Raw genomic sequence first — 22,128 nt, 5'->3', positions numbered from 1 at the left:
ATTTCTTTTTCCTTCTTCTCCCCCAAGCCCCCCAGTACGTAGCTGCAAATTCTGGTTGTAGGTCCTTCAGGTTGTGGCATGTGGGACGCTGCCTCAGCATGACTTGATGAGCCGTGCCATGTCTGCGCCCAGGATCCGAACCGGCGAAACCCTGGGCCGCCGAAGCGGAGCACGAGAACTTAACCACTCGGCCACGGGGTCGGCACTGAGGAACTACCAAGGGTTTAAGGAGCTCTGTGCCAGGAACAGGGTCAAAGACCAAATATATATTTCTTATTATAAATCACAATATCACAGACAGGCATAACAAGATGTCTCTAATGAAATAAAAATTAAAACACTGAAAAGGTTTAGGGGCCGCCCCGTGGCCGACTGGTAAAGTTCGCGCGCTCCGCTTGGGCGGCCCGGGGTTTCGCTCGTTCGGATCCTGGGCGCGGACATGGCACTGCTCGTCAGGCCATGCTGAGGTGGCGTCCCGCATAGCACAACCAGAGACACTCACAACTAGAATATACAACTATGTACTGGGGGGCTTTGGGGAGAAAAAGAGGGAATAAACAAAGATTGGCAGCAGATGTTAGCTCAGGGCCAATCTTTAAAAAAAAGAAAGAAAAGGTTTAACAAACTTTAAAAATGATTCAATTTAGTAGCCACCAAGGTTGGTAGGACAATGACAGCAATAATCACTAAGGAGGAAGGGGTAGGGGAAAGGGTGAATTCGTTTTACAAGGCACAGAGTACGCAATTCCAACCCAGAACTGCTAGTCGGCCCTACCTGTGAGGTCATGGCCCGGCTTCAAGCACTACTCACCTGAGAGGGACATTGCTCAAAATGCCCCTACTGCCTAAGGTGCGGCGTGGAATCTTGAAGGCCTGTGGCCCTCTTCACCGTGTTTCTGAGACTCCTCGGCTTCTCTCCCAGGGCGAGGCAGCCTCCTTCCCCGTTGCCTCCGGCGCAGAGCCTCTACCGCAGGCTTCCCTCTTACTAACGCCTTGTACTGCCCCATCACTTCGCTCAAATGAAGGCAGAGGCACACTGGATTTTTCTGTTTGAAAATATTTTTAGCAATGTTAGTGGTCGAGAAGATGTCCTCCGATACAATTTTGTTGTTTGTCTTGCCATCTTTGTGGGAGGAAAGCGGCTTGCACGCCAGATCTGCTATTTGGGAGCATAATAATTGCCTCAAATATTCCTGGTTTTGTATGTACCAGCTCTCACCCTTGGAGAATAGGGGTGTACAGCAGTATCCTAGGTTCTAGGACTCCCCTTTTCCTTGTAGAACTTTTATCAGCCTTCACAGGAACGTTTTCCTAATTACCAGAAGTTACCTGGCATTGGAAACGAATCTGCAGTATGTGAAGCCCCCAACAAACAGAAACCCAAACAGGCGATTACACTTTAAAACATAAAAAGAGACTCCGTAGGCAACTGCTTTTACCTCCGCACCTATAATGATCCTTCCGATGACCAGGGAGTTCCTCCCTCCTTGAACTTCAGTCCCTAGCCACACTGAAGGGAAATACCGGCCAGCTTGCACCCAGGAGGACTTTTCCCTGGACCTTGCTGACAAACTACTGGCAATCATCAAGTTCATTAAAGGCCCTGAGGTTTCTATCTCTTGGAATCCCTTTTACTACTGCTTTTCTTCGAGCTGCAGAATAGTCTAATTATCTTTCTACAAGGTTTTAGGTTACTTGGGCACATTATTAATTTGCAACACGATAGTGTGATTTCAGTCTATCTCAGTCTCAGAGAATGGTGATGAAATTTGCTTTAAGCCATCTGTGCACGCAAAATAATGGATCTAGACCCTTAACATGCCCCACATTACAACGTATTCACCCAGCATCAAACATCTATCGGGCATCCATGTGCCATACCTTGTGCAGTCCTGGGGTGTGACAAGTTCCCTCTGCTCTGTGGGCTCACACATAGCTGCCGTACAGCACGGTGAGCGTTAGAGTGGAGACTTGAACAGTGAGTGTGCTCTGGGAGCCCAGCGCCACAGCAACGCATTCTGCCGGGTGAGCCAAGACAATGGGGAAACAGACACGCGGCTATGTACATGTATCCACCGTGTGCTAAGATCTTACTCCTTGCAAAGCACTTTCATGCCACGAGCCCTTGAATCCCAATCACCTTTTGAGGCAGAAACTATTTTTTGTGTGTGAGTGTGTGTGAGGAAGATTGTCGCTGAGCTAACATCTGCGCCAATCTTCCTCCACGGCGTGGCTTGAGGAGCGGTGCTAAGTCCGCTCCCGGGGGTCGGGCCTGCGAATCCCGGGCCACCAAATCAGAGCGCGCGCAAACAGAACCACTACGCCACCGGGCCAGCCCGGGAGAATCCATTTTTATTCTAACTTTACAGACAAGGAACCTGAGGCACTGAGAAGCCAAGTAAGTTGCCCCCAGTCACACAGCTTGTAGCAGTAGCGCAAGGATCTGAACTGCCAGTTCAAGGGTCTGCAGTTCCTAGGCTCTTCTCGGCTTAGGTGCCTCCGGGGATGGGGATGGCGTGGGGACCAGGCGGGGTGGGGGTGGGCGGTCGTGCAAACAGCGAATTTGCTTCAACATGGGCGATCAACTTAACAATGCCTGGGAATGTAAGAAAGTGAGCATGCAAAAAAAGTTTCCCTGATTTCAGCTTTTCCTAACCCTTTTTAGGTCACTTCAAATAAAATTTGCAAATGACTGCCATGTGGAGAAGATATGTAAATGACTGCTTAATGGAAAAGTCTTTTGGAATGCTGTGAAAGTTGGCTCATTTAGCTACCTCAAGTACGCACAACATTCTTTTTCAGAGTGAATGTGTTTGAAGACAAAGCTTTGTATGTTTCCCTGCTTCCTTTCAATTTGATATTCCAATTATAACATATTAACGAAACACCCTGGTGGTTTGAACTGAGTGTGCCTAAGAGCAGGGGTTAATTGAAAATAGGAAACTGCTGTATATTTTAATTCTTTTAGGTACTCCCATGGCGGTACCTTGTACACCGCTCTACTCTGAAGTAAAATAAAGCCCAGAATGAGGGTAGTCAGTACATCCATTGTTGCTATACGCAGTTAGAACTGTCAGAACGCACAGCTTTTGAATTTGTTTACTGTGGTTGATACGAAAAGGAAACTGAAGCAAAAGCACACGTCACCGATGAGAATCCAGGCATCTCAGGGCTCAAAGGGACCCTGATGATCCTTAAGCTTAATGATTCTCAGGGCAGCATTGTGGAAATCTGTGTTTTTGGTTGTCCCTCTCAGTGACTGGCAAGGTTCAGTCCCCTACAGCGGAGGATTGATCTGCTGGACACTCACATAAGTGAAAAACTAGTTCATCATGATATAAGCCTAGAACTAACAGTAGTTTCCATATAAACAAAAGTATTTTTGCCCAGTTTCGATATACACTGAATTCTCTAGGAATGTAACTATTTTATCAATTGCAGGAAGATGGTACTGTTTTGTTTCAAACATTACCAAGAGTTCACCATTTTGGAAAATACGGTCACCAGTGGCAAGGATGCTCACGGTACTTGAGTTGTGAAAACATACTTTTTCCGTTTGCATTTGTGACTGTGCCGGGCAGGTATCTATCATCAGTGTCGTTGTACGGGAGCATGCACATTAAAATGCATTGTTTTATTATAACCATTTTGCTTTTATTCGTTAGGTCATGTTCTGTGAAATTGTGCGTTGTTAGGTTTAGGTTATACGATCTGCGATTTGTGATTTCGTTATGGTTAAACGGGGGCGTTACTAAATAGTTGTTATGAAAAGGAATTGGGTCTTTTACAGGATTATGTAGTCCCGCCGACTCCTTTTATAGATGAGGAAATTGAAACCTAAAGCAGTTAAGCAACTTGCCCCAGGACACAAGTGTTATAGTATCTCCCTATCTCGTTAGAATTTCAGTTTCGATTTTAAAAATCGGGAAGGGAGAGCAATTACGTGGTAAATTATGTGATGAGAACGAGCTATTTCAATTTTGGCAGAAGATCCTTTGGGGGACGGTGGAAAACCCTGCGTATTATTTAACGCTGTCAGGCTGAGGGTCAGAAGAGAGGGGGAAAAGTGTTTATTAGAACCAAGTGAGTGCGGCCGCTCGCTTAGAGCCACGGCTCCGCTAATCAACACATTGTCTTCTATTTAAGGGCCTGTGGCACTGAAGCTGGGAATAGAGGTGGCTTGCTTAAGAGGGGGCCACGAGAAGGGCTCCTCCGACGGCAGAAATTCATTTCCTCCTATTCCCCATCCACCGCAGTGGCCTGAGGGTCACCCCGACCCCAGGCCAGTAATGTCATAGCACTTCCTTCGGCAGCCCAAGATTGCGCCCAGCCACAAACACCCCCGACTCCCTAGAAGAGCCAGGGTCCCCTAGCTTTGGGGGAGGCAGCACCGCGTGGAGACCACTGGGCGCTCAGTGTGGGGAAACTAGGGACCTAATGCAGGCGTAGTTGCGGCAGAAGGCCGGGTCCCGGGAGGGTGCGCAACCGCCGGCTCAAGTTCTGCGCGTGATTGTCTCATTGTTTCCTCACCGCGGGGACGGGGGCGCGCGAGCAGGGGCGCGCTCACGGGGGGGGGGGGGGGGGGGACAAGAGGGGCTCTTGCGTTCCCAGGCGGCGCCCCCGCTGCCTAGGCAACCGCGCTGTAAAGCGTCCCACAGCCAGCTCGCGTCCACTTCCCCCCTCTCCCCACCCCGGTCACCCGCCCGCCCTCCTTCCTCCTCCTCTTCCCCCTCTCCCCCATCCTCCCCCCACTTCCGAACACTCTATTCAAGCCACAGTTTCCTGCTCCACAAAATGGCCACCGCGGTCGACACCTGCGGTCACGTGACTCGCGGTCCTCTCGGTTTGGGGCTCCTTTTGGCCTAACTCCGATTTCGAAGAGGCAGCGCGCGGAAGAGCGAGGGCTGATTAGTTCAAAGAAATCTCACGACATCTCCCCGGCGGCTGAGAAAAAAGAAGAGAGAGAGCGCGCGCTCGAAAGGAAGGAGCAGCGAAAACTAGGGGTATAGGGGAAGAAAGGGGAAGGAGGCCCAGATTAAATTTTAAGGCCTCCTGGCTGGGGGGAAAGCGGGGAACGACGAGTTCTCGCGAGATCTCGAGAACTCCAAGACAGGCTAGGGAACAGCAGAGAACAAGGGAAGTGAAGCGCAAGCAAACTAGGACAGCGTTTGGTGCTCTGAACTCCGAGGCGAGACCATGAGCCAGGGACGGGACTGCCTGGGAAATCCCGCGAGGTTAGGGCTAAACGAGCGCGCAGTAGCTAGGCAGAAGTCGCAGCGGCGGGAGGAGTGCGGGTGTGAGAGGGCGGGCGCACGTTTTACGTGCTGACGTAGCAGTCTTTCGAGTGGGTATATTAGACCCGTGGCCGCGCCGAGCGCTCCAGAGCCGCAGTTCTCCCGTGAGAGGGCCTTCGCGGTGAACCCAGCACACTCGCTCAGCAGCGGAAGACTCCGAGTTCTCGGTACTCTTCAGGGATGAGTCATGTGGCGGTGGAAAATGCGCTCGGGCTGGACCAGCAGGTGAGCGGCAAGGAGCTTCCTGAGGTGGCTCCTGCATGAATCCCTTCCCTGTCCTAACCTGGTTTATGGCGCAGCGCTAACGAGCACCCTTAGTTTCCATTTCCTGGGTACCTCGTGCTGGGGAGGGGCGACGCCCCGGGGCTATGGAGGGACGGGGAGGTGGCAGAAGTGCTGGTTGTGGCTGTCGCTCTGCCCGGGGCCCCGGCTTGGCCCGCGGTATTGTCCCCGGGCCGAGCACAATGGCGGCTTTTGTGTGTGCGTGCGCGGGCGGGCGGCGGGGGAGGGGGTGCGCGCGCTCTCGCGGAGACGCGCACGCGCGAGCCTGACTGATGGTGACCCACGGGTGGGGGGTGGGGGGAACGCGGCGCGGCGGTGCGCGAATGGGGACTCGGTCTCGAGGGCTTTGGCCCTCGATGCGCGCGCGGCCCGGGTGCCCGTCCGGGAGCCCCGGCGGCGTGGTCGTGTGCGCGCGCGTGCGAGCGGGTGGTGGAACACGACCCTGGAATGTGGGAGGGGGGCGGCGCAGGGGGTGGCCTTCGCTCGGGGTAATGGCGGCGGCCTCCTTTGTGTGGCGCTGGGTGGCTGCGCGGCGCAGCGGCCCGCTAGCGGGAGAGGCCGGACCAGCGGGCCCGGGCCGGCGAGGGCCTAGGAGGGAGGATGGATTGGGCATCGTGTTCCTCCCGGCCTTCCTTCCGCAGGCCTTTTCGCTCCGGCCCGGTTTCCGCAGCCCCGGCCCGGTGGCCAGCGAGGCCGCGTTTCCGGAGTGGAAAGTTTTGTGACGCAGGAGATTCGGGGAGGAGTGCGGGGGAGGGGAGGGAGTAATGGGCCGCTGCGTGCGCGGTGGCGTTGGGCTCCAGAGGAGAGGGGTGGGGGGGGGGGGGGGGGGGGGGGGGGGGGGGGGGGAGGTTAGGGACCCGGAGCGGTCCTTTTCTCCTTACTTGCCCTAATTGTGTGGCGATTTAGCCGATGGCCAAGCGTTGTTTGGGGAGGTACCACGGATTGTATGTGTGTCCTTGTGTTAGTGACGTTTGAGCTAGGAACCGGCCAGAGAAATACGTGGAATGTGGCTTGGGTGAAAATAAACAGTTTTGCTGTTGACTTGTTGCTGCCTGTAGCGTAACATTTTGAAGAGGCTTCCGGATCTGTCGTCTTATCCGAAATTCCCTCTTCTAAGGGTTTGGGGGGAGAGGAGAGGAGGACGTGAGAACTGAGAGATGAGGGCCTCTGGGTGGCAGGAAGTCTGCGACCTTTTGCAACAGTGACACCACGCCTCAGATAAGCTCTTCAATGGATGTTTGGAGCCTTTAAGTAAACTTCTCCGTACCAGGAACTCCAGAATAATCCTGAAATGAAGTCTAGTGACACAGATTAAGTGAGAGTAGATTTTAATGTGGTCGTGTAATGTATTTTTAGGCGTTTAACCATCTGTTTCTTTGGAAGCGTTTTTTCCCACTAATGAATCGGTTACATTAAATCCTCCAAATTGCTGACACGTCATATTTTGAATGGGTCACATAGAAAATCTGATATTAAGAGCACAGACTGTCCCCAGTTTTAACATTTTTCATATAGATGGTGCCGTTTTTAAGATTCTAGGCTGGAATGAACCTTGAAATGTGTAGTCGATGTAATTCGGAAAAAAATGTGGAGTCGTTAGAATTAAGCAGGAAGCAAATTCACACCACTGAGAAAATCGAGACGACGTAATCCTAATAGTTTAGCGTTTAAAGTTGCTTTTTAGTTCATGTTGCCAAGTGTAAGATTAATAACAAAACTAGTAACAAGTGCAGGAAGTTTTTGTTCGTATTGTGCTTTAAAGTATCGGTCTGTTGGGATAACTAGTGCAGAGAGAAAACATGGCAGCCTTTTTGCTAATAGAAATTCTGGAAACGGGGTGCTTAAAAGTCTTAACGTACTCATTTTCTTTCTTTCTTTTTTTTTTTTTAAGATTTTGTATCTTCCACTTTTCAGTGACTCCATTGATGACGCTTGTAATTTGACGGCATCGTCTTTTAACAGACAACTTATGTTAGGGTATAGCATATCACCTTTGCAGACAGGTAGCAACAGTACTGTGAGACTTTGGCTTTTGTGGCTTTTAAAATATTTGTTTGGGCTCGTGTGGTTTTTTCCCTCTTATTGCTTGTAGGTAGTTTCTTAGTCGTTACAGAATTCGGCGAAGATACGCCTTTTTGTAGAATGTTGAGGCTTTGAGCTACCGGTGTAAGGGGATATGTAGAAATAGAGGTGAAAGGCAGTAAAATGCCCTACTCCTTAAGAGCATTGAATGCCATTCGTGTCCAAAGTCTCTTGAAATTACCTCGATCCTGAAAACGGGAGAGAAAATAAGTACCTACTTCACAGGTTGTGCTTGATAGTGCTTAGTAAATGGTAGATATATTGTTGTTAGTGCTACCCTAATTAAAAATACTTGTACAATATTTAGGGGTAAAAGAACTAAGAAATGGTCAATTAAAATTTTGTTTTGACATCTTTTCAGGTGTGCTTTGTAGGTTTAAAATGATTGCAAGTAGAAAGTTGGTGGTATTGGAAACATTTGTCAAATATGGTTGGAGCTAGAATGAATCATTTGACATTATAAGATAATTTAATTTCTTGAGCTTTTACTATGGAAAATGTTGCAGGGAAAATTCATTTTCAATGAGCCACTTAAATTTGGACTTGGTTTCCACTGGCTAGCACCAGCATCTTGGTCTACTGCCTTCTGCAGTATATACAGTAGGGCTATTTTGCATTTGCTTAGAACTTCATAGTCTTCAATGCACATTCTTAGTCACATTCTCATTAAGAGTTTCACATCAGCCCCGCGAGGCCAGGGCAGCCAGCTAGTGCTAGTGAAGGCTAGCGGCAGGCCTAGTTTTTTTTCAGCGTGATATTTCAGCACACAGGCTGCTAACCGTTTAATTCTCTTCTAGTTTGCTGGCCTAGACCTGAACTCTTCAGATAATCAGAGTGGAGGAAGTACAGCCAGCAGTAAGTAAAACATTTTATGGATTTGTTGCATATTAGAGCTTTAATATCAATATTTTGTTGGACTTAAAGTTTAAGAATTTCCCCTTTAATTTTTACTGTGTGAAGAATTATGTAGGCAGTGTTATGTAGTACTTAGTGACCACTCTAAAGTGTTGTGACTTTTTGGTAATAAAAGGGGCTAGTTTTCTTGAGTAAAAACAGTCACTAAAAAGAACCTTATGTCACACACAAACTATATTTTAGAAGAGTTTGATTATGTCCATTATGAATCCTGAGCCCCGTTTGGAGGTGCTGGGGATGTGTGTATCCCTGTTAGAGTGAATCTTTCAGAATTAAGCTCAGTAAAAGGAACATTCACTTTCATCAGCTTACAGCTGCCTTTTCCTGGGAAGAACATGGGAAACAAGGCTATACTGAATCTTGGGGGCTGGTTAGGATTTTAAGTGCTGAATCGTATCATTGTTTTGAAAAGAAGGTAGATAGAAAAGTTTTATTTCATTTTAACTTTTTTCAGAGGTTTTTTTTGAGACTCATTAGAGCTTAGTTTTAAGGTGTGGGGGATCTTGATGGTTTATTATTTGGCAATAGACCTGCCTCAGCTCGGGTCTCTTCCTACCTATTAACAGTTGAAAAGAAATGGGTATGGGCTGTAGGGTCTGAAAGCGTTGTTTCTTCAACCACTGTGTGTTACTTAGCAAAGCACGTGTCCTCATTGTTCGGGAAGAAGGGTCTCACTGGGCACAAAGTTACTTGGTTTCTGTGTTAAATTTCATCATATTTGCCATGCTAAGAATCTTTTAAGAATTGATCATCCTATAAGAATCTTTCGTATTTAATTCACCCCAGAAGTGAGAAAGAAAAGTTAAAAGCAAGTGGACTTCGCTTTAACTGGTGGATATACATTAGTTGCTTTTGCTTCTCCTTCATTGTCTAGGCTATATTCTTGCCTGCATACACAACAACAGTTGAGTCTCCTTAAAGTCAGCAAGCCCCTAGTTAAAACTCCAGTTCCTTAAAATCATTTCCTCTCTGCAGCTTTTCCATAGATGTTGTATGTTTTGGAACTTAAAGAAACAAAAAAGCCTCTTAGTGGCCAATTGCATGATTTATTACATAGTAGTCTTTTAGGTTTTTATAGTTATAGTCATGTTGTAACTGTTTTGTTTATGACCGTTCGTTCTCTGGAATCGTAACAGGCCTTTAAAAAAATTGTGTTAAATTAACCGCTAGTGGCAAGTTAAACGTATGTATTTGTGGATTATCAGCTGTTAGGTTCCAAGTTAAATTTTTGTTTGCCAAACTTGTCCTCCCCCCCTTTTCAGGTTCTCTTATAAAGCAGTGACCCATTTAAAAGAAAAGTGTTTTCCCCCCTTTCAGTTTCTAAGTAAGTAGTCAAACTGGAAGGCTAGAGATTAAAAAATCTTTTTTTCCAGGACCATTTTTTTTAATAGCACAAATTTTGGTAAGAAATTTTAACTTGAAGGTTTTTGGCATTTACTTTTATATTATTTCTTTTAGAAGGGCGTTATATTCCTCCTCACTTAAGGAACAGAGAAGCTACTAAAGGTAAGTCCTTTGAGCAATTTGTAGGCCTAATTCTTGTTGTGTTTAAAAGTTGGAGCCTAGGGAAAATGCACCTTGGGGAGTCTGTAAACATTTTGCTCTCCTCTGCTTCTGTCAGAACTGGTTTAAGTATTAGGATTTAATCCCTTTAGAAAAACTCATCTGATGTCACCCAGTTTAGAATTCTGCATTTCTTCTGTCAGACTCTGCTGGGACCAGGGGCGTGCTTTTGTACAACTTCACTATCCTTGTACTTACTCTGTGTTTGTAGTCATTCACAGCATGATTTCAATTTGAAAAAGGTGAGTGGGCGCCCTACTATGTAAGCCAGACTGCATGGTGATAACAGCCCCGTTATTTCTGTCCTGCAGAGCTGCCAAAACAAAGATAGGGTTATTGCAGGGTAGTTAACAGGTTACAGCATTGAGCACACTCCCAGTAAGTTGGGAGTGATTCTCTGCTTTCATCTCCCTGCCTTAACTGCCTCATTTGAAAGGTTTTGTTTAAAATGTATCACTTTTTTTTTTTTTTTTTTTGGTCTTTTCCCTTTTAGTTTGTAATGTAGTGATAGAAAACTAGTAGATGTTTCAAATTATGAGACAACTGTTTGGGAGCTGAATATTCCGTAAAATAGGTGATCTGGGATTTGGAGGAAAAGGGAAGGTCAGGAATAATGTTTAAAGGTCAAGAAGAGGGAAGATGCTGGCATGAAGGCAGCAGAATTGGAAGTGTGGCGAAGGAGAGAGTCCGCAGGAGCACATGGTTTGCTGTCATTCCTCTCTGTTAAATTAGCTTCACTGTCACTGGCAGTACGTGGATATAAAATCTGCATTGTTTCTATCAGCTCACTTAGTTACTATATCATTCTTTTCAGTTACTGCAGTTTGTCTTTATCACCATGAGTGTTCTCATGATTCCTTAGAATGTACTAGCTGGAATTGACCCCCATGTATATTTAGTGCTTTTTCCTTTTGTTGCAGGGACAGGAATCACAGGGAGAGGCAGTATGGATCAGAGGTTTTAGAGCTGAAAGACGTCTTAGAAATCTTACTCAGCTCTTTATTGCCAGCTAAGGCTGTTGATCACCTGGCTGGCTAATATTTAGAGGCATAAGACAGAAGGGGAGTAACTTAAATTAACTCCAGCATTTCTGTCTGTCTAATAAAGTGTCCTTCAAGCTAGTTAAACCCTCTGCCTGATGGGCTAATTTACATCTTGGTCATCCTCTTTTGCTGAATGTTTATGGGTAGGAACCTATCCACACTAAGAGTGCATAGGGATGAGGATTTTCCTTTTTTTCTAGATATTCCTGATCTCATCTGACAGTACGTATTTCATGTGAACAGAGCACCACTGTTCTTACCCTTTTTGCTGTTGAAACTGAAAAATACTGTATTAAAGCAAGTAATTTGTCACTCTTAATGTTTTAAATGAATATCGCCTCTAAGAAATATTGAAATGATGATAACTGTTTCCTAGTGAACTCATTCACACCTAAAAAAGAATGGAAATAAAACTATGATGAGGGTCATATAACAACAACCATAATTATTGTGTTATGGGCAAAGTTATTGACCTTTTAGAAGTGGTATTCATTCAGAATATTGTTAGACTGTCAGATTGCTTGGTTTTAGTGGAGAGAATTAAAGGTATAAAAATACCTTGTGTACTGATATAAACTAGCTCTAAACATTCTCTAATAGTGCCATGATGGAAATACTTCCATTACCCCTCCAGTCCATAGAGAGAAGATAAAAGTGAGTGGAGGGCTTCAAATTCAGAAACGCAGGAGTGATGTTAAGATATTGTCAATTTCTAATACAATAAAATGGGTTTGTGCTTTTTTTTATTGAAGGATTCTACGATAAAGACAGTTCAGGTTGGAGTTCTAGTAAGGATAAGGATGCATACAGCAGTTTTGGATCTCGTAGTGATTCAAGAGGGAAGTCTAGTTTCTTCAGTGATCGTGGAAGTGGATCAAGGGGAAGGTAAGTGATTTCTTATCCTCTTAGGTGTGTGTACAATATAGCAATTTATGAACGGTCTTTAATTTGTTAAGTCCTCATCCTTGTACTCTGATCATTAAACTTGGTAATTTTTTTCCCTTAATGGACTGCCTATTTCAGTGTTAAGCATTATGTCTGTTTAATCATTTTCTTAGCTGTAAGAGGTCTTTACTAAATTGAACTTGTTATATGGAAATTAGATGAGGATAAGAATGTCCCTTTTGGCTTAATGAAATCGATTATTTTTATATTTCTCTAGATTTATATATTCTATTTAAAAGAGTAGTTTATCTAGTGAATGGCCTAATTTGGTTGAGATTTTTCTGGGTATTCTATATGACAATTTTTAAACGCCTTATATTTTTGATTACACAAGTGTGGTGAACTGACCTCATGCGCCTAATAGCTGTGGTTAGTCCTGTGTGTCCTGATTTTTCGCAAACAGGCCTAAAACTCTAAAAACATCTTAATTCAGGTAAGGATTATTTTCTACCTTTTATCCAAAGTCTGTCACACAGGTGAATTGTCCTTTAAATGATACCCTAGTATAACTGGGACAATTGATATTTGGTGTGCTATTTTCTCCTTTTCCCTACCACTAAATATATTTGGAAGAAAACTTTAAATACAGGGTGTAAGTTATCTGCTGATTTCAAATATATTAGACTTGATTCTTTTGGCATGTATGAGGCCTGTGTAGGCTGTATAATTGTATAGAAATAAAGGATGCTGTTTTAGGAAATAAAGTTATATAAATGATATATACCATCTGGTTAATTAGAGGGCCTTATTTGTCAAGTAAGAGAAAGCCAGAACTGGACTGTTGACATCCTCGAAGTTAGCCATAATGAATAATTCAACTTCTCTCCAGGTACAGTTTTTAGAGTAGTGGTAGGAATCTGATAATGGTTAAATGATAGGATTCTGATTAATTGGGTGTGCTGTGCAGGTTTGATGATCGTGGACGGAGTGACTATGACGGCATTGGCAGCCGTGGTGACAGAAGTGGCTTTGGCAAATATGAACGTGGTGGAAATAGTCGCTGGTGTGACAAATCAGATGAAGATGATTGGTCAAAACCACTCCCACCAAGTGAACGCTTGGAACAGTAAGTTTTTCAAATGTTTGTTAATTGTGATGAAGCCTTATTAGCTAGTATAAGAAGTAAACGTAACAATCTTCTGATTTTAGGGAACTCTTTTCTGGAGGCAACACTGGGATTAACTTTGAGAAGTATGATGACATTCCAGTTGAGGCAACAGGCAACAACTGTCCTCCCCACATTGAAAGTGTAAGCATTTTTGCTTGATCTTTTAAGACATAGGGAAAGTGAAGATGTTTACACAGCATGTGAATACAAGGTGGGATTCCTAAAGGTACATATAGACCATGCCTACTCTATTTTAACAATTGTTTAAAGTTACTTTAAAAACCCACCTCATTGATTTGTGGGAAAGGAGAGATTGAGTTCAGTGTCCTCATTATTAATAATTCAAAATAGAAAATGGGTTAAACATAGGAGGAACCTAAAACTTCTTTCATGCAGATTACGCCTAGGGGGTTGGTTTTTCTCAAAATACAACACAATTTTTACTTAAAGCAACTGTAAACTAAAGTACAAATTGGCTCTTAGTTGTTTTTTTCTGTTGTGTTAGTATTAAACAAAAATGGCTCCAGATAGCATTTCTAACTATTTAACACTTGAATTTCTTGACAGTTCAGTGATGTTGAGATGGGAGAAATTATTATGGGAAACATTGAGCTTACTCGTTATACTCGCCCAACTCCAGTGCAAAAGCATGCTATTCCTATTATCAAAGAGAAAAGAGACTTGATGGCTTGTGCCCAAACAGGTAAGCTCACTTGATAAAAGTAAAAAATTGTCAAGAACACCTTAACTGGGCTTGTTCTCATAAAACTTGTGTAAGTGTCACGGGGAAGCTTGAGTCCTGTATGCGGCCTGACTGGTATACTTTGATAGAGGGAAGGAGTAGCTGGGTGCTGTCTCTTTGTCGTAGACCTTTGGATCCTGTGCTACTTCTGGTGTTTCCTTAGGGCATCTTGGAGTAGCCTATAGAAAGCCATTAAGCTGATACCGCTGCACCAGGGCTAGATGATTGTGATTGCAGGGTTGGGAATGTTGGTGCCATAATATCCTTGTATCTGGTGTAAGAAGGATGAGATTAGGGAATAGCCTGTGATCCAAAGGAATGTAGTCAAGGGAAAGGTGCCTCCTGCGTAAAGTAGCACCTCCCATCTTTCAGAAATGGGCGTAGTTATAGCCTCTGAATTGAGTACAAGCTTCACTATATCTGAGGTTGACCAGGGGGAACGAGGATGGCAGAATTACCTCCATTGTAAATACATAGCATGTGAATCATTTGGTACCTTTTCTTCCCTATGGAAGAGTGAGAGTGTCATCCTTTATACACTATCAGTATATACAGAACCTATAAGGAAGTGTTAGACATTGAAACTGACAAAACTTTTGAGGCACAATTCCTGCTCTTTTTATAAAAACAAAATGCAAACAAATGAATACTGCGTTGTTACTGATCAGAGTTTGGTATACCTTTTTTTGTAAAGGAACAAAGTAAACATTTTTGGTGTTTGTGGGCCATGTGGTCTCTTCCAACTCCTCAGCTCTGCTATTGTAGTGTGAAGGCAGCCATAGACAGTATTATTGGATATGGCTATATTCCATTAGAGCTTTATTTACAAAGATAAATGGACTGGGCCTAAGTAGATTTTTCTGTGGTTGAGTAAATATGCTTTCTCTTAAAACAGGGTCTGGAAAAACTGCAGCATTTCTCTTGCCCATCTTGAGTCAGATTTATTCAGATGGTCCAGGCGAGGCTTTGAGGGCCATGAAGGTAAATATTTCTTTAAAAAGTGGGAAATTATTGTAGAGCTTTGTAGGTAGTTGAGAGAGCTGTCTGAATGACAGTAAGACTTCAGTCTATTTAATGAAAAAGTTTTCAAGTATAATCTGTAAATTACAGGAGGGAATTATGTTGTAATGAACCTTTGAAAAGCAACGTTAAGAGTTTAACTTATAAATTATTTCTTAGGAAAATGGAAGGTATGGGCGCCGCAAACAATACCCAATCTCCTTGGTATTAGCACCAACTAGAGAACTGGCAGTACAGATCTATGAGGAAGCCAGGAAAGTAAGTATGCATTTTAGTGATGATTGTCTTTTTGATTCTAATGAAATATTTTATGACCTTGTGAAAATCTTCGCCTTGAAGTTGATACAGCTTCTCTGCTTATAGTTTTCATACCGATCTAGAGTTCGTCCTTGCGTGGTTTATGGTGGTGCTGATATCGGTCAGCAAATTCGAGACTTAGAACGTGGATGCCACCTGCTAGTAGCCACTCCAGGACGTCTAGTGGATATGATGGAGAGGGGAAAGATTGGATTAGACTTCTGCAAGTATGTTCATTTTTAAGTGTTTGAAATGCAACATCAAGTTTTTTAATTAGTAGCCATTAGTTTTATGGTACTTATTAGCATTGTTTAAATTTTAAGATTGAGAAGTGATTTATTTTAGTCTCCTAACTTTTACAAAAAGTTTTCTCATTGTAATGTTAATGTTGAAAAATCAGTGACATTTTAGTAGAGGCTGAGAATGCACAGACTGTGGGACAGAGTCAAGTAGTAAGAGCTGATTTGGCTGTGTGATCTTGGCTGATTTATCTAGTGGAAAAATCATGCACTGTCTCATTTATGAAGGTCAAATCCTGTGGTGTGAAGAATTTAACTACCTGAATGACTATGTAATTGTACTTGCTAGATAACAGCTGTGCTAAAACTATCTTTTCTTCTCAAATTCTAAACTGAATTTTTTTCACGGCAGATACTTGGTGTTAGATGAAGCTGATCGGATGTTGGATATGGGGTTTGAACCTCAGATACGTAGAATAGTTGAACAAGATACTATGCCACCAAAGGGAGTTCGCCACACTATGATGTTTAGTGCTACTTTCCCTAAGGAAATACAGGTATTGTTTGATGCTGCAAATTTAATTCACTTAGGAATTTGTTGATGTCAGTAGATAATTAAACAATTTGTTTTCGTTTAGATGCTTGCTCGTGATTTCTTGGATGAATACATCTTTTTGGCCGTAGGAAGAGTTGGCTCTACCTCTGAGAATATCACACAGAAAGTAGTTTGGGTGGAAGAGTCAGACAAACGGTCATTTCTGCTTGACCTTCTAAATGCAACAGGTAAAATGACAAATAACTTGAGCATCACTCTGGTCTGGTGGCTTAGGTAATGAGAATTCATTTGGATCACCTTTATTGCTTTCCCTCCCCATTCAAAACACTGTTAAAACAAGTCTATTTAATTGCCTCTATTTGCATGTTTACTAAGTGCAAAGAGAACTAAGTCATTTTAAAACCTTGTAATTTTTCGAATTCAGGCAAGGATTCACTGACCTTAGTGTTTGTGGAGACCAAAAAGGGTGCAGATTCTCTGGAGGATTTCTTATACCATGAAGGATATGCTTGTACCAGTATCCATGGAGACCGATCTCAGAGAGACAGAGAGGAGGCCCTTCACCAATTCCGCTCAGGAAAAAGCCCAATTCTAGTGGCTACAGCAGTATGTATAATATAATCTTGTTTTTAAGTTCAGCATGTTCAACTCTTGGCTTTTACTGGGCCATGTATAACGAAAGTTATTTTCCAGGTAGCAGCAAGAGGACTGGACATTTCAAATGTGAAACATGTTATCAATTTTGACTTACCAAGTGATATTGAAGAATATGTACATCGCATTGGCCGTACAGGACGTGTAGGAAACCTTGGTAAGGGTTTGGTTACTTGCTGGTCTGGTGGTTTTTGTTTTTCAGTGTGATGCATGCAGCAAAGAACTTTTCAGGATCTTAAATATAAGAACTCCGATTTCCAAGGAATGCAGTTAAAATATAGCTTAGCAATAGAAGTGACAGAAAAGTAAGGTTTTGTTCACAGAACTTTGAGTTGGTTAATTAGCAAATTGTAATCTTTGTTTTTAGTATTCTACATAGGAAAGTAAGAATACTTGGCTGCTTTATAGAAGACCTTATGTACTTTTTGGAACTATTCTAGGTCTTGCCACCTCATTCTTTAATGAGAGGAACATAAATATTACCAAGGATTTGTTGGATCTTCTTGTTGAAGCTAAGCAAGAAGTGCCATCTTGGTTAGAAAACATGGCTTATGAACACCACTACAAGGGTAGCAGTCGTGGACGATCTAAGAGGTGAGGTACAGATGGTATATAATGAGGGTGATGGGTGCTATGTCCAAGGTTAACTTTTCAGGTATTAGTTTAACAAGCTGAGTTTTTTTAGGCTGCCTAGATCCTTTGGGTAAGGGGTGTTATTAGAAAGGGTGATGCTAAGTTAGTGTCAGCCTTTCACAGCTAAGGCCTTTAAAGTCACTGTTAGGGAAAATAGGACTGGATGGGGAATTGTTTGTATTGAAAAATGAGAAGTTGATCATTGGGAAGTATTAATAAGAATTGGGTTATTTAGCCAACTGTTTATCTTCATGTGAACCAACACGCATTTTATCCTCACAGCAGTAGATTCAGCGGAGGATTTGGTGCCAGAGACTATCGACAAAGTAGTGGTGCCAGCAGTTCCAGCTTCAGCAGCAGCCGCGCAAGCAGCAGCCGCAGTGGTGGAGGTGGCCATGGCAGCAGCAGAGGATTTGGTGGAGGTAATGTTAATTTTTAACCTCTTATCTTTGGCAAGGGTTTTCTGCTTTGAGTTGGTATTTTTTTTCAAAGCATAAGTAAATGCATCGGGGAGGTTTGACCGTATAGCTTGGTTTTTGTAATTTTATGTCAGAGTACTTAAAGATTGTATTTAACCAAAGGGCGACTTAATTAATTTCTCTCTCTCTTTTTAATCTCTCGTTAGGTGGCTATGGAGGCTTTTACAACAGTGATGGATATGGAGGAAATTATAACTCCCAGGGGGTTGACTGGTGGGGTAACTGAACCTGCTTTGCAGTAGGTCACCCTGCCAAACAAGCTAATATGGAAACCACATGTAACTTAGCCAGACTATACCTTGTGTAGCTTCAAGAACTCGCAGTACATTACCAGCTGTGATTCTCCACTGAAATTTTTTTTTTAAGGGAGCTCAAGGTCACACGAAGAGATGAGAGGAACAATCAGCAGCCCTGTTCGGAAGGTGGTTTGAAGACTTCATTGCTGTAGTTTGGATTAACTCCCCTCCCGCCGGCCCCCATCCCAAACTGCATTTCTAATTTTGTGACTGAGGATCATTTGTTTGTTAATGTACTGTGCCTTTAACTTTAGACAACTTTTTATTTTGATGTCCTGTTGGCTCAGTAATGCTCAAGATATCAATTGTTTTGACAAAATAAATTTACTGAACTTGGGCTAAAATCAAACCTTGGCACACAGGTGTGATACAACTTAACAGGAATCATCGATTCATCCATAAATATTATAAGGAAAAAACTTATGCGGTAGCCTGCATTAGGGCTTTTTGATACTTGCAGATCGGGGGAAAACAAACAACAAACGTCTTGAAGCATATCAATGGAATTAGTTTCTAATGTGGCAAACTGTATTAAGTTAAAGTTCTGATTTGCTCACTCTATCCTGGATAGGTATTTAGAACCTGATAGTCTTTAAACAAGCCATTCCAGTCATGATGAGGTGATGTATGAATACATGCATACATTCAAAGCACTGTTTTCAAAGTTAATGCAAGTAAATACAGCAATTCCTCTTTCAATGTTTAGGCAGATCATAATTATGAGCTAGCCAAATGTGGGCATACTACAGGGAAAGTTTAAAGGTCTGATAACTTGAAATAGGTTTTTAGGAGAATTCATCTACTTAGACTTTTTAAATGCCTGCCATAAATGAAATTGAAATGGTAGAATGGCTGACCACAGCAATGACCAGCCCTCATCGGGGCCCTGGATGATTTTTGGTCTAATAACGCATGCTAGTGTTGATGTTTTTTGGTCAAGAGGGTATGAACAGGAAGAATTAATGCAGCAGGCTTTCTTTTAAATGCCGATTCACATTACTCTGTTCAAGCTGCGTTGAGATGTTAGACTGGCTTACTATAGACTTTGTAAAATGGCTCCAGAAGAGTAACAAACTGAAATCTTTGAGATCACACAGGTTGGAAATATGTACATAACTGCACAAGGTGTCAATTCTGCTATACAGTGCAGTTTTAGTCAGTTTTAGTTGCATAGGTTTCCATTGTATTTATAGTCTGTTTATGCTAAATCTGGCCAAAGATGAGCATTGTCCACCACTAAAATGCCTCTGCCACTTTGAATTCTGTGCTAATTTTGTGGCCAGAATGCGGTGATCAAAACGCTCAATCTTTTTACAGTGGCATAGGAAGATGGCAAAAATTTCCTAAAGTGCAATAGATTTTCAAGTGTATTGTGCCTTGTTCTAAAACTTTTATTAAGTAGGTGCACTTGACAGTATTGAGGTCATTTGTTATGGTGCTATTTCAATTAGTCTAGGTTTAGGCCCTTGTACATTTTGCCCATAACTTTTTACAAAGTACTTCTTTTATTGCACATTCAGAGAATTTTATATATATGTCTTGTGTGCGTGTCCTTAAACTTCCAATCTTATTTTGTCTCTTGGAGATTGTTGAACGCAGCTTGTCTAGGAAGGGGATGGGACTAGATTCTAAAATTTATTTGGGACCATGGGAATGATAGTTGGGAAGAAAACTATTTGCACACGACAGATTTCTAGATACTTTTTGCTGCTAGTTTTATGTAATATTTATTGAACATTTTGACAAATATTTATTTTTGTAAGCCTAAAAGTGATTCTTTGAAAGTTTAAAGAAACTTGACCAAAAGACAGTACAAAAACACTGGCACTTGAATGTTGAATGTCACCGTATGCGTGAAATTATATATTTCGGGGTAGTGTGAGCTTTTAATGTTAAGTCATATTAAACTCTTAAGTCAAATTAAGCAGACCCGGCATTGGCAGTGTAGCCATAACTTTCTGATGTTAGTAAAAACAAAATTGGCGACTTTAAATTAAATCATGCCAAGGTTTTGATACACTTGTCTTAAGATATTAATGAAACACTTCAAAACACTGATATGAAGTGTCCAGATTCTCAGATGTTTGTTGCGTGAGTTTTGTTTAGTTGTGTGTATTTTTTTTTTCAGTGAATGTCTGGCACATTGCAATCCTCAAACATGTGGTTATCTTTGTTGTATTGGCATAATCAGTGACTTGTACATTCAGCGATAGCATTTGAGCAAGTTTTATCAGCAAGCAATATTTTCAGTTAATAATTAAGGTTTCAAAAATCACATAAGAATGGATTTAAACTTGCTGAATGTAAAGATTGAACCTCAAGTCACTGTAGCTTTAGTAATTGCTTATTGTATTAGTTTAGATGCTAGCACTGCATGTGCTGTGCATATTCTGATTTTATTAAAATAAAAAGTTGAACTGCACAGTCTCCTTTGTTGTTGTCAATTGTGGTTTATTATTAGAGGTGAAAATAAAGTTGTGCTCTTGCCTGAAAAATTGTAATGTGTATTTTTTTTTTTTTTTGGTTGGTGTCAGGTGCTAATTTTGAGATGCCTCTTGAAGACAAAATTGTTCTGGTTCCATAAGTATTTGTAATAAAGGATGAAGATGTTAGTTTGGAATACACTGACGAACGGATTTTTGTAATAGATGGGAATCTAAAAGGTGTCCTTATTGATGTACAGCATGTATAACAAATTGGTTGTACTTTAAGCCCTTTAATAGGTGGGAATCTGTTTTGAACAGTGGCAGAATGAATTGGGTAAAAGTCAAATGTATTGGTAATCCAACAAGTGATGGTAAGCGTTTAGGGAGCAGAACTTACTTAGGGGGGCCATTCCCGTGGCCGAGTGTTTAAAGTTCCGCATGCTCTCCTTGGGCAGCCCAGGTTGGTGGGTTCGGATCCTGGGCACAGATCTTCATCAAGCCATGCTGTGGCAGCGACCCACATACAAAGTAGAGGAAGATGGGCACAGATGTTAGCTCAGGGCTAGTCTTCCTCAAGCAGAAAAAAAATTGGTGATGGATGTGAGCTCAGAGCAAATATTCCTGAGTGAAAAAAGTATTTGGGGTCAAGATGATGAGAGATGGCATGGGCACTCCCTCTCCATACCTTCAGTTTTATTTGCTGACACCACACATTGCTGCTGGCAGCTGCTACCAATTAACAGGAGACGGTATGAGAGCAATAGCTGAACAGATAAGAACTAATAGGAAATTAAGTTGAACCATATGAAACGACGGCTCTAGGGTCAAAAATGGTCGAATGTTGGCAACTGGGTAGAGTTCTACCTAATGAAAGTATGCATGTTCAGCTTTTGTTTCACTTTGAGTCCTAGGTTTGCAGTATGATTAAGAAAAATTTCTGCATTGTAAAGAAACACTTGGTTCCAGACAGTTAGTTTCAGAGTTAGTCATGATCTCAAAGCAGCAAGCCAAAGTGTTTAGGGCAGGATTCTGAAGCAAAGATGCTGTATTGATTGTGGAGATAAGGAGGAAGGTAGTTGAGCCTGTTTAGTCAAGATAAGGGGAAAAGAGGTGATGGTAGAATAGACTGAAGGTCAATGGCTGAAGGTGGTTCAGAAAGATTGAAATTTGATTCTAAGGATGGTTCAAGGTCCCTTTTATGTAAATGATGAGAAATGTGAACGAACACCTGAGATAGCCGGTGGGGGTGGGGGCTGCCTAAATTCTCAATTGAGATGATTTCTAGTCCAGCAGAATTAAGATTATGATATCCTAAATTTATTTACAATATTTCTGTAGTTAAATGATATAGTTAAATACATACTTAAAGGCTGTTGTCACTCTCCCCCACTGTTAAAGTGTTTCCTGGCTTCATTTTTCCCATCTCAGCTGAATTTCAACACTAGATAACTTTTTTCAAAAATGACATAGCATGTTTGAAACTGTCCAGCGTCTTTATACTCAATATGAATTTTTTGTCTATTTGGGGTGGCTTTTTATCTTGTCGTATACTCT

The 22,128-nt window shown here is 42.4% G+C and overlaps 1 protein-coding gene across 2 annotated transcripts; it reads left to right on the top strand.

Moving 5' to 3' along the window:
• Positions 1-5,336: 5,336 nt before the first annotated feature.
• On the top strand, positions 5,337-20,570 carry DDX3X (DEAD-box helicase 3 X-linked). Of its 2 annotated transcripts, none has more exons than XM_046673026.1 (17): positions 5,337-5,519; positions 8,456-8,513; positions 10,032-10,079; positions 11,932-12,064; positions 13,032-13,190; positions 13,274-13,373; positions 13,800-13,935; positions 14,870-14,955; positions 15,154-15,252; positions 15,358-15,518; positions 15,943-16,087; positions 16,169-16,313; positions 16,511-16,692; positions 16,780-16,897; positions 17,181-17,334; positions 17,659-17,795; positions 17,999-20,570. In XM_046673026.1, exons 1-17 carry the CDS (start codon positions 5,475-5,477, stop codon positions 18,076-18,078), a joined length of 1,986 nt encoding a protein of 661 aa, XP_046528982.1. In that variant the 5' UTR covers positions 5,337-5,474; the 3' UTR covers positions 18,079-20,570. The 2 variants fall into 2 exon arrangements, with proteins under 2 accessions (XP_046528982.1, XP_046528981.1); XM_046673025.1 differs by having other exon boundaries at positions 5,350-5,519; positions 17,656-17,795.
• The last annotated feature ends 1,558 nt before the right edge of the window (positions 20,571-22,128 follow it).

This window comes from Equus quagga, chromosome 10 (assembly GCF_021613505.1).
Source record: "Equus quagga isolate Etosha38 chromosome 10, UCLA_HA_Equagga_1.0, whole genome shotgun sequence".
Classification (NCBI taxonomy): domain Eukaryota; kingdom Metazoa; phylum Chordata; class Mammalia; order Perissodactyla; family Equidae; genus Equus; species Equus quagga.
Note: the sequence above shows the minus strand (reverse complement) of the source record. Positions and strands in the feature narration are given on the sequence as shown.